This window comes from Acyrthosiphon pisum, chromosome A1, assembly GCF_005508785.2.
Source record: "Acyrthosiphon pisum isolate AL4f chromosome A1, pea_aphid_22Mar2018_4r6ur, whole genome shotgun sequence".
Lineage (NCBI taxonomy): Eukaryota > Metazoa > Arthropoda > Insecta > Hemiptera > Aphididae > Acyrthosiphon > Acyrthosiphon pisum.
Window position 1 is genome coordinate 104816269 of NC_042494.1, and position 17187 is coordinate 104833455.

Sequence of the window (17187 nt, forward strand, 5' to 3'; positions counted from 1 at the left end):
AAAAAATTGTTGAAACTTTTGGATGTTAAAAAAATACAAATAATATTACATCAGAATTATTTATTGCTTCGTAGTAATCAAATGTTTAGAAGTCTACAGTACTAAAATATTCACAAAAAAAGCAAAATAGCATTTAAATTTCGAAATATGCAAAAATAAACACTATAAAATTTCGTATTTAGCTTCTTAGTGTTCTGAGACAAATGTATAGCGTACATAGGTAGGCATCTTTAGGACCTCTTAAAAAAATATGCAAATGCTAGAATTTATGAGCCCCGATAAAAACGAATAATATTTTTAAAACATCATAGCCCAAGTAACATATTATGATCTTTAAACATATTATCATGGGCAATATCCTTAGTTAATACTTAATAAAGCTATAAATAATTCAGAATCCACTCATTTGTATTTCGATTCATGTTTAGCATCATAAAAACAAAACCATTTACATAACAATTTATAATAAAAATAGTGGTATAGGTATTAGGTACAGAAAAATAGATTGGTGTTAATTTAAAAAAAAGAAGTTTCAATCGCCAAAGGCGAAAGGACACTCCTTAAATCATATTAAAAATCTAAGTCGATGTATAAAATGCAATCGTAAGTACTAAGTATATTTAAAAGTTTCAAAAATCAGAGTTAAAATACATTCATTACTATTAAAGGAAAAATGGGTGAGCAAGCCTGGTGAATCACTCTGTATTCCGCTGTGTGCCACTGTGTGTGTGCCTCCATCTTTCTCAATTCTCTCTCGCTCTTTCTCACTCCCTTCACCCTTGTGTCGACGATGACAATAGTAATATATTATAATGAGGAAATATATTTATTCCCTCTGAATTCATTCTTGCGAGTCATACATTTATTAGTCGCAGACTCACGCGTATCGGCCGTCTTATAACCGACGTACGGTATGTCTGTATATACGCACGCACGCTGCGTATGCACTACAACTGCAACACGCCGTCGAAGAGTGTGGTGATAATAATTTAAGCGAATTGTGTTTACGAGTACTACAGCTATTTATATGAATCTCCACATTTGTTCGCTACTACATTATACTTTACAGAGTCGTGTCTAAAAAATATATGATGGACTCTAACTATTATAATAAGATAAGCACTACACCCCTTCGCATTAGTATCATATAGTATATTTAATCACACCCTGTACATTATATACTTGCATGATAGTATACCAGTTTACATCAAGTATAGTAAGTATAATAAGTGCTGTTCCCCAAACGCGTGTTTATATACTTTATACACAAAGCACACGCGTGTTCATTTCATTAAATTGGGTGGCGAATATAGTATAATGGCGGGGAGGTGACGCGGTAGTATTAATTAAACGCTCTGGTAACTATATTGCACGATAATTAAGGTAATATTGCAGACTTTCATAGGTATAGTGATTTTTCACCGTTTACATGTATTATAGTTATCTGTATTATAGTGTCATAGTGACGGTGTACGTCGTTTCCGAGGAAGTTTTGTGGGGTTCTGCAGCAGCAGAGCAGAGACATTTAGATTTTACTATGTATTTCACTTATACATTTCGGAGTGGCCATAAAGTTTAACGCAGCACATTTCTCTATATTATAGAGATTGAATCTTACTAGATTGTAAGAAAAAACGCGTTAAATGCACGTGGTCTTGTTATAGATTTATGAAAAACAGTCAGCTCTACATGCCACTCCCTAGTCCACAGACGATATCCATCCGGATCTACTATTCTGTAAAAACGACTCATGAGAAACTTTGTCTTACACATTCGAGTTTTTTATCAGATAAAAATATGTTTTTCATCAACATTAAAATATAAGGAAACACTAAAATTAATCGAAAATATCAAATTTTTTAATTTTAAACGACTAAACATTAGGTAGTCTCAATATTTTGAAAATCTCATTGTGTATAGAAAATGTTGTATAAGTAATAGATTATTATTTGTTATATTATATGTTTTACGCATAAGATTCAAGCCAGGTTATCTTGATGACCCCTGCATGTCGCAGTTCTAAAATAGTTCATTTATACTTTTTTGTTTCTAAATATCGAGGTCCATACACCATAATAATAATAATATATGACTATATAAATTATACTACTCGTCCGTTCCTATTCAACCTCTCGTTCAGTGTTCACTTCTATAGTTCTATCTTCTTCTATCTCTCTCACAATCAATCTTTCGTTAACGTTTAAAATCGAAAAAAATTTATAATGTAATAATGTATACTAAATATAGGCAGCTGCTGCTAATGGAAATGAACAGCGTCTCCGCATCTTATATTATATATAAATATATTGTATAAGAAAATGAACGCAACGTAATAAATTGTTTGTCACCCTGCACTACAGGCCATTGTGTAGTGAATGGTGAATTCTTTATATAGTAGAAGACGTTTTTATGACAGAGTCAGAAATTACGGCACACTGATCACGAATAATCGAAATTAAAATAAAATTCAACCATTTTATATAATATAGTGAATAGTGATAATATTTTGGTATATTATTTAGAACTTTTTTTTTGTTTTTTTTTTAAATCAATATTGATTTATTTTTAATTTGTACATACTTATATTGCAATATTGTACACTGTTTAGTCGTTGTACATAATATATATAATGTATCTAAATCTTCTGCTTGCATGCAGGCTATAATGTACATAATACTTAGTAAAACACGAAAAATGTATCTATTAAAGTAATATAAAGTCATCAATTTGGACAATCTTGATTTTTTTCCTTCGTGATAAACGTAAGGCATATTTCCAATGATATGCTTGTGACGTTTTTTTTTTTATAAACGCTCATGATTGAATAAACTGTCAAGACGTTCTTCTTTATTTTATTTGGCAAATAATATAAATTTATCACGCAGTTTTTTACAAGTCAATTTTTCTTTTACTCCATTGATAAATGACACTAAAAGGTACCTATATTACAAAGGCACATTACATTATTATATTATATGACATATTATTATTTGCCTAATGTAAATTATACCATTCTGTTTACTGCCAAAAATGATTATGACATATTATTATTATTATTATTACCTAATGATTTTTACCTTCTTAATAATGTGTGCATGCCATTTTTTTTCCACAAAATTAACGCAGTAAGAGAATTGCACAATATCATATTATTCGTTTAACTATAGGATAGTTGTTTATATTTTATGGTGCCATATAATCGGTATATTATAAACATATTTAGTGACCATTTATTATATGGTTTTAAAGCGATGTCAGCGCGCTGCGTGCATAAATAGCTAAATATATGACATTTCTTATCTCTGCGACTATGCACTCTGTAGTTTAATACTTTTATACTCTCTACGACTGTAACACTGAATCACATAGCAAATACAAAAACCACAATTTGAATCTTTCGTTTCGTGACTGTATATATTATCTTATGTACTTAATTAGACTGAATTATTCGTGGCAAAAGTATACCTAACCTATCATTATTATTATAATTACATTACTATGCAGCAGCAGTAGAACGACGATGTAACATACCTACTTTGGTACGTAGTTACTAGTTTCCGTAGATTCTGAGTTTGATTTCGTGTCGAATGTCGATATCTATAGTTCAACGTTAAAGTATTTATGAATATACAAATATGAAATAGGCAACAATATACACTTAAAATCAATCGGAATTCGGAAAGCTGTATATAGACAGCTAAAATCAAAATTACAAATACTATATACAGTATATATGTTACCGCCAATGATGATAATTAGGTATTGTTAAAAATGACTAGTCTATGTTAACACTGACTGTTTTACATAGGCATTGATATTATTGGCTAGTAATTTTAGAGAATACCTAACTAAGATAGACAATAATAGAACAAATTTAATATTAATACATAATTTCTATGATTGACCAGTCATTGTCATTATTGACTAAAACTGTGTAACCATTGATAATTTTAGATATAATATATTATATTTACTATTTAAGAATAAACAATGAAAAAAAAATATAAGAAAAAATTAATTTTTTCATAATAATAATTATTTTAATACTTGTATGTTGATTATTGATTATGACGTATGGGTATCACTTATTCTCGCATGATAAGCTGTTATGGCACTTCGATGTACAAAGCCGGTTATTAGATCTACAAGTACATTTATTTGTTTTGCATTTTGTTTTGCAGTGGCACCGTTGAAATCCTTGAGTTCCCATAACACTGTTGACTCCAGCCGCTTCACGGAGTGTAATTTATTTTTCGGCAGATAATTTTAAGACGTTTTCGAGAAGAATACATTTTTCTTTGCAAGGAAAAATGTCCGTTCTTGTGTATAAATGTTTGAGAATACCGTTTTCTGTTCTTAAAATATATTTTTATTATTTTAAATTTGCATACCTAATTTATTTATAATTATGTTATCTTCGATACCTACTAATGATGACAGCCAACACATTTCGTGGTGAACCTCTAGCTCGATCAACATCGGGAATTGAAACTCGAACATTTACTCCTACTTCAAGATCTTCAAATTTTTTATTAGATTTTTTAATCATTTTTTTGGCCTGATTTTCCAAGCATTTTGCAGATAATTGTCTATCATTCAATATTTCATCTTGTCTGATATTGACTAAAATATAAAAATAAATTATTAATCATTGTATTTGTTTTTTGGAATAATTAATTAATTTGATTCACAGATTGACTCACTTAAATGCTCATTGTTGGTTAGTTGAACTCCATCAAGATTATTTTCAATATCGTCTTCTTGTCTAATATTAATATCATTATCAATTTCTTCAATATCTTCTTCTTGGTTTAAATTAGTGGTTTCATCGAGTGGAAATCCAACTGACGCTACACCAAGTCTTACAGGACACCCAAACATCGCTTCATACGGTGATCTGCCAATTCCTATTTAAATAATAAATGTGGTTAGGTTTAAAAAAATGTGAAAACGATAATCTAAATATATAAGAATCTAACTTGATTTTGGAGACGAAGGAAACCGGTTTGTTTGTTTATTTATAATTATAATTATTATTCATTTATTTATTTGTTTGCACTTGCATTTTTCTATTTGAAATATATATTATTCATTGAACAAATAATTTATTGTTACATGTTTTCTACCTTATCTCTATTCTATAATAAAAAGAATAAAATTTATCACACCAGTGGTTGAATTCAAAATGTAGGATATAAAATTTTCAGAAATTAGCAATAACAATAATTGCAATATGTAGGTAATAAATTATATTATTTGTATAGCCAAAAAATTGTCATATGTTTTTAAATTAAATTATAAAAAAATAATTTCTTCCGGAGGAAGGTCGGGCAGCTAGTAATAATATAAAATATTTAATTAATTAATTAGTTAAAAATGTTAAGTTAGCTTATTAAAAATGTACTTTTTATTTACCTACCTAGTTCATGCTCAACTTTTTAAATTATCATTAAAATTACATATTCGTTTAACATAAAATTTAAATTTTTTAATAAATGTTTTATTAATAATTATAATTCACAAACCTGAATGAAACGCGCGATTTTATCTGAATTGAACAAATTTTATTCCCGATGGCCAATCTCTAGAATTATTTTCAGCCATCCATGTTGCCAAAATGTCTTCAACATCGCGATTCGCTCGTTCTACCGACCCTTGGCTTTGGCTGTGCCTTGGTTTGCCATGAACTATTTTAATATCACCCCACATCATATTAAGCTCAGTTATAATAGTGTTTACAAATTCTCTTCCGTTGTCAGAGTGGAGTATTGAAGGTGCACCAAATGTAGTATAAATATCTATCAAATTAAATGCTATTTCTTCAGCACGTTTTGATTTTAAAGGTCTAAGTAGAACGAATTTTGTTAAATGGTCTTGATAGTTCATGATAAATTTAAATTCATTATAACTTTGACTTTACATATCAATAAGGTCAACTTGGGCTCGTGAATTGAATGCATTATGAAGTATGGGTTTAGAAACTAGGCCTCGCTTTGGATTCGATGATTTTTTTTCACAATGCATACAAAGACTTAAATATATCATAATAGTTTCCTTGGTAATATTACAATATTTTGTCTTTAATTCATAAACCATGCGGCCCCGACCACCATGACCTATTGCAATGTGACTATCGTGTAAAATATCAAATAATTCGTCATTTGATACATGATAGTGTACGTTTTCTGAATTATTACTATAGATTTAATAAGTCGTTCTTGCCCATTGAGTGTTATTATATCATACTTACGAATGTATCTGTAATCCTTTGCACTTTTCTTCCCAATTTTTTCCTTAGCTAATTTAACTTCTTGCAATCTTAACATATATTCCTCTTTGTTTAAAAATGATTTATTATCTTCACGTTTATTTTTCAATAAATCAGATAATGCGTTGTAAAATTTTTGACGCATTTCATTTGAATTCATTTTTTTTATAAAACAATTTAACACTTTTCGAAACGAAAAACTATACGAAACTATAAACTATATTATACGAAAGTACAACGTAGACTGTAACAATACTTATGTTAGGTTAGTTGCCGTAAGTATTAAAACTATAAAAGATACCTATTATTATATTCGTTATAAAACAGATACCTAATCTTAACGTGGGTTTTTAAAGTTAAAACGATAAAAGATAACATTGACTACACGACGATAGGATATGTTATAATAACTAGTGAATTTATCAAATTATAACATCGTCTGATTTATCAAGTCAATGTTACAAATATATGTTGATTATAGATAATGACCAAGTTACCCAGGCATTGTATTAATTGGCTAGTCAATATCATCATTACCTGAATTTACGACATTGACGGTAACATATACATTATACACGGTGTATCTGGATTTAGGAAGATTTGACATACCTACTTAAAAGTTAAATATAATTTCAGACTTAAGCGCACAATTTTAAGATCCTCCAGGTGCATCCTTAAATTATAAGTTTCATAAATTACATTGAAAGAATTGCGGACGGTTACAACTTACATTTTTTAAACAATTTGTGTACCTAATTTATTACTTAGGTACTCATTATATTATGTAACTATACTAACTAGATGGTGAAAAATGTATGTATTAAATAGATGGGAAAAACAAATGTTAGGATGACACCTCTCGTAGTGATTATTATACTTATTATTCATTAAAATATTTAAGTTTTACAGATATTTTTTTCAATTTTCCATATAATATTAACTGAAATAATTCAAAACAATAATCAATATACGTAGGTAATAACTAGATAGATGCTATTTTTTGTTACCAACTTCTAACTTGAAAAGTTTTTAAACAATTAGAGTATTTTTACTTAGTTTAATTTATTATCTTTCAATACCCACCTGTATTATATTATATATTTATGTAATGACTATTAAGTCAAAATGAGTTATTTTATTAGAAATTAGTTAATTTATACATTCTTTCTCGTCGAAAAAACATTTAGAATCTTTCGTTAAATTCAATTTTCTATTTAGGTACTTAGTGAAAAATAATATTTTACTAACGCGCATATTTATAATTTATACAAAACGATATATGTGATGCGGAATAATTCATACATACTCGGGGTCTCGGTGTACTAATAATTAAAACGGGTTATTTTAGATTATGTAAATCACAATATTATAATATTTTATGAATTCGGTGAAACTTCCTAATGAGAACATGAGAATAATATTCTCCGTATAGATAATATATTATATAATATGATATTATGTTAGACGCCAGAGCATGTTGATCAAATTCTAAAGAACTCCCTTCGTCGAAAACTTATTTCGTCGAAAACTTTACAATGTAAACAATACAGTTATTATTTTTTATTTTTGTGTATATAGCATATCATATTAATTTTATTTCAAATACACTGGACTTAATATGAAAATCTATATTAATCTTCCTCGATAAAATATGAAAAACCATTAAATAAATTCCTCTTTAAATTAAATAAATTTATCAAAAATATATTAATATTTAAACTTTATTCGGCACGTAATTCGTTTATTATTTTTATTAAATCTATTTCCATCATAATCATATTCTTTTCTTTTTACCGCCTATTCACTTTTCCATTAAATAAAAATACTTAGGATAGCATTTGATTAATTTTGGATTTTAGCTATGTAACGGGTTGATAAAATAATATACATACCTACATACCTATAAAAAAAAAAACATCTTAGATATTTTTTCAACGGGCCGTATAATGATGAGTTTTTGTAGAAAATTATCAAAAACAAATAGTATAGTTTTATGATACAATAAAAAATTAAGTAATTATATTTTTTATGAGTTAATAATTTATGTGTTATATATTTTATATTCCTTACTATAACAAATCGTATTTTTTAAATTTTTGATGGGTTAATTTTTTTAACTATAGGTACAATATACATTATAAATTAATATACAATATTAAGTATTAACTATTAACTATACAGCTACATATTATGTCGTGTGTCGTATGTGTGTATAATATATAGTGGATCCTAATTCCGAGTAGTGGGTAGAGGTTATATACTTAATACTATTATATAATTATATTGTATAAAGCAGTAAATAGGCATGTTCGGAATTGTAAATTTAAAATGATAGTGGGTAGGTGGTGGCTGGTTAATTTCTAGGTTTGCTCCAAATGACTTGCACCACTAAATTCAGTTATCTGCGTCTGTGTTAAATGTGGTACGTGGTACGTGTTTCCTGCAGTCTGGGCGCGGCGTATAGCATAACATTAACCAGTGGCGTAGCCAGGAAGGGCTGCTTAAATATTTAAAAATGTATTATAAGTATTAGCACTTAACGGCTATCTACCTGTGCTAGTACGCATTTAATATGTAAAAGTGTAAAAGTTGATCAGCCTCCCCCCCCTCCGAAGGAAATCCTGGCTGCGTCACTGACGTTAACACCGGTCCTTGAGCCGGAACATGGTCGGCGTTTATAAATTAATATAACTATAACTATATAGTATCTACACATAGGCTCGGATCAACACAAAATATTTTCTAGGCAAGATTTCCAAGACGCACGTGTGCAATTTCTCATATATATTATTTGCACAACTTAACGGTGCGTTCCCATACGCCAAATATGTATATATTTTGCTCGTATCTATTTAAAACCATAATTAATCGACAAAATGTATTAAATATTTAAATATGAGAAAATAATGCAGTGAATGTTATAAACAGTCAGATAGATGTTTAAAAGAACGGCGCCTTGAAAAAACATCAGGGTATGGTATAGTGGGTATACTACCTTTGGCCTTTATCATAAAGGTGACGAAGAAAAGTAATTCGATATAAATTATTAACTAATAACTACAATACGAATTTATAAAATTCAAAACCGGGGTAGTCAATCTTCACCTTAAGTAGATCTCTACAATATATCTAGTCATCGAGACTGGTCACTGTAATAGATATTGTGTAGAATGATAAATCATTACAAAATGAAAACGATTCTGAGAAAACGGCGGTGTGTGAGCACTGAGCGTCTGAGCTTCTATTTCTAAGGAATAAGGATAATTTATTTAGATATTTTACTATAATTAGTAGGTTGGACTAATTTTTTCCCAAAAATAAATCGCATTATATTGATACTAATCATTTTGCACGTTTTTAACTATAAAATAAATTGCAAGTTTACGTAATTTTGACGATTTTTTTTTAAAATTTGAACTTTAAACACTCATAAGAAAAAATTGCTCTGATTTATTTTTGATATTTTTAAATGTCTATAAGAACAACTTATAAGGGATCTTGTTTTGTTAAATGTTAATTTACGACTCCATGACCGCAAATATATACGAGTTTGTAGTTGATACTTGATGCAATATCAATATAATGCTCCACTAGGTATATTATAACAAATTATAAAAGTTATGCCTCATTTATTGTATTTTCCATACCAGCCTTTGTCAAAACATAGTTACTACTGCCTTTATATTATGTTCAATTGTATATTAGTTGTTTTTCAGAAAAAAATATAATAATAAATTGCTGCAGCAGTTTCGAACTTTCGAACCTAACCTAACTTGGTTTTTGACTGCTAACGATAATCACGCGACGTCAATAAATGTATTTTATACATAAAAATAAAACGATGTAAAATAATAATAACATATCCACTCAAGAAAAACGGTCGGAAGGCATGATGTCGAAACCACACGAGGGTGGTAATCGGGCGGGTGTGTCGAAATAGTTTCGCCGAATGGTGCGCGCAAAAGTGAGCGAGAGGGGAGGGATAGAGAAGGTGTGTGTGTCAGCAATTCGCTTGGGGTATAAAATTCTGATGTCGTGTACTCGTGTGTACACATATATTATAATATGATGATATCTCGTGCGTGGGTGTGTGAAACGTGTTTACGTGGCGTGGTAATTGGAATTTCGTCCGCGCGTGCATTGATTCAACGAGTAGGGTCAGTCGCCCGACCTGTCATCGAGTGCAGTTTGTATAATATACCCAAGCGGAATTCGTACTTATACGACTTAAAAGTTACACACTTATACAGTTATAGATAGTGTCCGCGTTATAAACATATATGTATATAAATATATATACTACCTATACATATAGTACCATCGCATATTCGCGTATATGTTTAACAGTATAATATATAACAGTAATACAAACCTTTGCCTAGCCACCTGCAGTTATATGGTATATAATATATATTATTATATCATTAAACGAGGTATAGTAGGTTAGTGTACATAATTTCCATTTCATCCCCATGCAGACGACAGGATTCTCTTTATATATAGGTCCACCTATCTATATATAATAGGTATAACTACATATTCTACGATGTACAATACAACCGAGTTACGTCACGCGCGTATTTGGAAGACGTTTATATAGTTTATTATAATATTATAATTCCGAAATTTTTCCGCTGTGCGTTCGTATTATAATTTATAATAGTAAATTGTACAATGTCATTCGCCAAGCTCCCACTCCCTCCTGTATCCTTTAGTAATGCATTTATTCGATATCTGATTTTTGGAATTTTTAAGCAAGTTTATTTAAGAGCCATATTTTCAAATATGTACTTGGCTCTTTTGTTTTATTTAAGGAGTGTTGTGTACTCATATTGTGGCTCTATACAAACTTCTTTTTTTTTCATCTAAGTACCACCCTATTTTTTGAACATGTGAACTAAAATGAAATTTGAACGGTTATTTTTGAGTTATTATAATATTGAATACGTGACTTTATAAGGATCTATCAATGGTTTTATACATAGAACATAAAATAGGTAGATAGTATGTGTAATATTTTAGTCCTAAACAAATTAGATAATGTTATTAATAATACATTAATATTAATTATTTATCATCAAAACCCCCCATTATATTATTTAACCATATAGGTATTCTAAAGTCTATACCTATAATGACATAAGCTATTTTTATACTTATAGTAGGTACACAAAGTTATCAATAATCATCTGCTTAACAATGAACAGTAAAAGTGGCGGTTTTCAATTGAAAAAAAAAAAAATCACCACAACCTGTTGGGTTGAAACAAGACACTCCTATTATAATATTATATTCTCTCTGTTGTTCAGTATAGGTTAGGCTATATTTTATACATTAAACATTTTAATCAAAATGTCGGATGGTAAAAATCTAATTAATATGTTCTAAAACAAAGACACTTCGCTTGATGGTCTTAAATAGACAAAACCGTATAGTTTAATATTCGTGACATAAAAATCTAATAACTATCATCATCTTATTCACTGTGCCTTAATAGAACGGGCTTTCGACGGGAATACGGGATTCTGAGGTGGTATAAAATGTGAATCACTGAATAATTTTACATAATATTATATTTTATGTATTTTTATTTATATTTTTGTTGTTCAGGGATGCACTTCTGATCCCACTTTCTCTTGCAGTGGGGAACAAAATAACATAATGGCAGTGTTTGCTAATTTCAATTTTTATTTTCTAAAAATTGAAAATTTTCCTTGTTATATTAAAAATAGTCACAGAAATTATTATGATACCAGAAAAATGACGATCACACCACGCAGTAGGTACATAAGATGACTTGAAAAAATGTATATTGTTTTACATTTTGAAATAATAGGTGTAAAATATCAGTATGGAAGTAAGTATAATACTATTATGATCATCAGAGAAATCGTTGTGTTTACATTATATAAACAATATGTAGTTGCTACATATCTGCATCGTATATTTAAGGAGTTTAGGGTAGGCAATTTTTTTCCACCATAATGCTCTAATCAATGAACATTTATTAAAAAAAAAAAGGCACTTTTTAATACGTAGAATGTAGACAGAAGAAGCTCATTAAATTGAAAAAAAGCGGAATTCAAATTGGACATTATAATACTATAAATACAAATAAATCAAACAGCCGATTGAAAAATCAATATTTTTTTTATGATTTTTCGGTTTTTTCCTAATATGACCACATAGGTACCATATGTAAATGTATTTGTTCATTAAACTATACAAAAACTCAATAATTTGATAAATTATGTTATATTTCAATCGGTTGCACGTTTAACTTTAGCATTTTACGCCAAATAAAAATGAAATAAGTAATAGCTATGAGAAAAAAAAGTATCAGGACCAAAGCCGTCGAAGAGTATTAATATTTAATTGTCTATACGTCGACATGAACCATAGTTATTATAATATAGCTATATCTAATATTAAATTACATGACCGTCAGGTGATCATTTATATCACATTTCGTCGTCTGTATTTGTGTTCCATAATGTATTAACGTGGTTAGCATTTTCTGGACGTCGGGTTTGTCTTTATAAATAATATAAATTTTTATTCCCAATCGGTCAAGCAAAAAAGGTATGACTGATTAATAATTGAAAATTAAAAATAAAATGCTGCATGGTTCTTCATGATAGTTGTTATTACTGTAACAAAAAATATATAAACACAATTTTTTTTAAAGACATCTGAAATTTAAATTTGGATGAAATTAGATATTTAATCGAAGTATAACGATTTCAGTTATTTTATTGTAAGAAGTTTAAAAACATTATTCGAGGGTACTTACAATTTTTCGTTTTTCGTATGTAATGAATAAATCGATAATTTAAATTTAACACATATATTATAGTAACTTACCTACTCTTCAATGACGAGGTACACTCAAATACTCAATGAACTCTGTACAGGCGAATACACTATATTATAAATAGCATATGCAACTAGTTTTGAAATAAAGAAATTCTTTTATTTGGATAATAATATTTAAAAGTTAAAATATTATTATATTGTTTTACCGAGGACTAGAGTAGACGTTTTTTTATATTTAAAATATGTTAATATGTAGCGTGTATAATAATATACAAACATTGAACACTTTTCCAAATTATTAATTATGCGTATGCTTTTAGTCACGTAAGTTTATCATATTAATTAAGAGAATAAAGGCAAATTTTGGTTGAAAAGTTCTCTTTTGATTGATTTTGATGAATAAATAAATAATTCATCTACACGATTTAGAGAAAAATCTTTTCACATATATACTATATAATATAGTATCTAACATCTATGTGAAAAAATTTAAAAATAACATAATTTATTATGTTGTTTTTAAACACAAAATGGTATTCGATGGAATTGTGTGATTTGTTCGTTTTTATATATTTTATCTTTAGGTTGTTTGACATTACAATCCTGAAAATCAAAATTCACACAATTAAATAGTATGTATATTTACGTATGTTATATACTTAGTACTATTGTTATTAATGGTTTTAAATTCACGGACGTCTGTATATTAAAAAGGATTGAAAAGTGGACCAATATTAACAAAATAATTTAGCCATGGAATAAAAATGGCACGTCTATAATATTCATCTTAATTGTCTGCTGGTACACTGCATCGTTTAGTTTAATTTTTGGTTAGTCTATAAACATAAGGTAGTTATTTTTATTTCTAAAGTAGTAACAATTTCATTCTCTTCGTTGAAAATAATTTTAAATTAATTTTCAACATTAGTTTAAATATAGAGATATTACACCATTAACGTTATTTAAGGCCTCTGAGATTTTCAAATCACTCGATAGCAAAATAATTTTTATACTGAACAATTTTTGTACTGATTGGTAAAGTACAATTGAACAGATTTTCAGAATACAATACTGAAATTATCAAACTTTTGAATCCCACTTAACAGTTAAAAACTTAAAACGCATTAGACTCTCTACAACTCCACCAGTCATGAGTCATGACTCATATCTGTATTTCTTTTAAAGCTGCAACTATATACTAGCCATTAGCCAACAACATTTGTTTCATTATAAATTTAATAACAGAATCATGACGTTCAACTCATCTGGTTAGACAAAGTTGATTTAATTTATCAGTGTTTTATATTTACTGAGAAGCTAATTACTTGCTCCATGCTGTATTGACTATTGTATAATAAAAAATTATAAAAATTTTAAAATCGGAGTCTATAATTTGATCTGTATAAAATCGTTAGCTTTTAAATCATAACAAAAAAAAATGATCAAAATCTGACTATTTCACGAGGCTTAAGAGTTTTTCCTGCAGCGGGGCAAGTTTTTATGCTGCACAAGTCCGCCCCTAAATTGTTTTATTTTGAAACATATTAGGTTACCTAATATAAGTAAAAAGAAATTATCACGAGTTCAATAAAGTTACTGCCCATTGATAGGTCCTATATATTCTAAATGTTCGATTAAAATTAATTTGTATACGAATTCTGAACAGAAAACTCCTCTTCTCGGAATCTCATAATATACTCTCACCAAAATTCCGTAGGTATATATAGGTAATATAACACAAAACATTTGAAGATCTTTCTAACAGAAAGCTAAGACAAAAAATTATACAAACTCTTTCTTGCAGTTACTTAGGTTTCATAATACATCAATGTAAATTGTATTAAATTAGGTATTAGAAAAATGAATTAATTATATTCAAGGCTGGGCATTAACGAGTTAAAAAGTTAAAGTTAAGTTAATAAGTTAATTTTATATTAACTTTTTAACTTAACTAGTTAATTTTGGCTTTTCATTAACTTAACTGTTAACTTACTAAATTTCTTTTTTAATAAACGTGAAATTAACGAGTTAATTTTTCATTTCAAGAAGTTAGTTAAGTTGATTTATTTTGTTTTTAATTTTATCATATTTTACTACTTCAGTATATTTCGTTTTCATGTCAAAAAATATTTACCGTGAATAGTTTAAAGTAAAAAATGTATATAATTTGAATTTAACTAATATGGAAACACTGTATAAAATATAAACACTATAGTCTATAATTTAGTTTTGGGTTGGAAAAAAATTATGTATGTTAGCGTTTTATAAACAAATTAACTTTTTTTTAACTTAATAAAAAGTTAACAAAAAGTGTGTATTAACTTTTAACTTAACTGAGTTAACCTATAGTTAAATTAACTTTTAACTTTTAACTTTTTGTTATTGGTGCATATTAACTTAACTTAACTGAGTTAAAAAAAATCATTAACTTGCCCAGCCTTGATTATATTATAATAATTAAAAGGTTGATCAAGCTTTTTTATTTATTCAGATCTTTCAAATTTAAATATAAATTTGATGTAGTTTTTTTATTTAATAGGAACTGTTTCACTATTTTAAATCTTTCATAGGTAATAAACTGGACACGCGCACAAATTGGAATTGAGACAAAATATTCTGTATTAAAATATCCAGAGATAAAATAACCAATGTATAGCACAAAAAATAAAAATAATAATTTGATTAGGTATCTGTTTAAAAAGAGAATATTAATAAAAAATTACATTATTTTTTAATTAGCATATAAGATGCATTGTTAATTTTGCAATCATTATTTAAAAAAAATGTTGTACATTAGTTAATTATTTTTGCAATTTTTCCAGTAACAAAATAAATTAGTAATAAATATTAGCATAACTTTTAGGTACTATTATTTTTATAGTTAATTTAAAGTCAATGTTTACTACGATATAGTGTAACACTGATGCCAGATGATTAAAGATATTATTATTATTTTATTATTAAATATTTTTGATATGTGATTTAAAAGTTAACAATATACCTATTACTTACTTAATTAAAAAATAATGTTATTTTCATAAGTATTCAATTTTTAAACAGATTATTTAAAATAATAATTTATTTAGACATTTTTACCCATAGATACCTACATTCGTTATTTTATTCCTGGATATTTGAACACAAGATATTTTGTCCTAGATTCCACAATAGTAGTATAACACCAATCCAAGGATTTTGTACTTTCAGTAATGCCGATCACTCTGCCTAATTAAATATATTATTATAGACTATAGTACCCATGTGTAAGTATTTATTATTATTTAACAATGAATCGTGAATGGTTATTATTAAATAAAGTTGACTTTTAAAAACATGTTTTTTTATAATTAAAGATGATTTTTTTCAGTATTTTATACTTCATAAATTGTTTTACCTACCTGTACTAAATTTAATATCTACCACCATAAGATCGACCTGTAGATAACTAAAAAACTTAATATAGCTAGGTCGTTCTTTGGTTGTAATTTTTCGCATCCTTAGGAACAAACTAGTAACTGCAACACTATTTTTTTTGTACTGTAAAATACTGAAATGTACGTAGACTTTAAATAGTGAACAAGTATTAAGTAATGTATTTCATGATGTTGCACGATACCTACTACGTTAGTCTATATTAAATCGTGTAATGTTAAAAACTTGAAACATTCCGATTAGGTGTTTTGTATAGGCAATACAACACTCCTGCTGCAAATTCAAAATTATCGCGATTTCCTAATTTCCTTGCAAACGATTGCATACATAAAAGTTTTGTTCACAGTACTACATTTGCATTATTTTTAAATCGTTTAATTTTAACAATTTTGATGCAAAAACTCGAGTTTGATAGTTTTAATTTTAAAAAATTGATCGAAACTCCTAAATCCTTTTATATTGATCCTGTATTTATTAAACCTTCAAGGATCGCAGAAAAAGCGTCTTTAGATTATTTCCCATTTCCAGCTAATAAAATTTTTTTAAATGGATTAGTTTGGTGCTAAATTAAGTTCTTCAAATGTTAATTTTTCAAAAATAAATTTGATTTTTGATTGCACGATCGAGATGCGACATTTTTGATAATTGTCTGTGATTTTTGGCATTGACAC

At 27.8% G+C, this 17187-nt stretch overlaps 1 protein-coding gene across 4 annotated transcripts; it reads right to left on the reverse strand.

Annotated features, from left to right (window-relative positions):
- Positions 1-3996: 3996 nt before the first annotated feature.
- On the reverse strand, positions 3997-6499 carry LOC107883478. Of its 4 annotated transcripts, none has more exons than XM_016803581.2 (4): positions 6251-6499; positions 4704-4907; positions 4429-4623; positions 3997-4350 (listed from the first exon to the last, which is right to left on the reverse strand). In XM_016803581.2, exons 1-4 carry the CDS (start codon positions 6426-6428, stop codon positions 4247-4249), a joined length of 681 nt encoding a protein of 226 aa, XP_016659070.1. In that variant the 5' UTR covers positions 6429-6499; the 3' UTR covers positions 3997-4246. The 4 variants fall into 4 exon arrangements, with proteins under 4 accessions (XP_016659070.1, XP_016659071.1, XP_016659068.1 ...); XM_016803582.2 differs by having other exon boundaries at positions 3997-4355; XM_016803579.2 differs by having other exon boundaries at positions 4425-4623.
- Positions 6500-17187: the final 10688 nt, after the last annotated feature.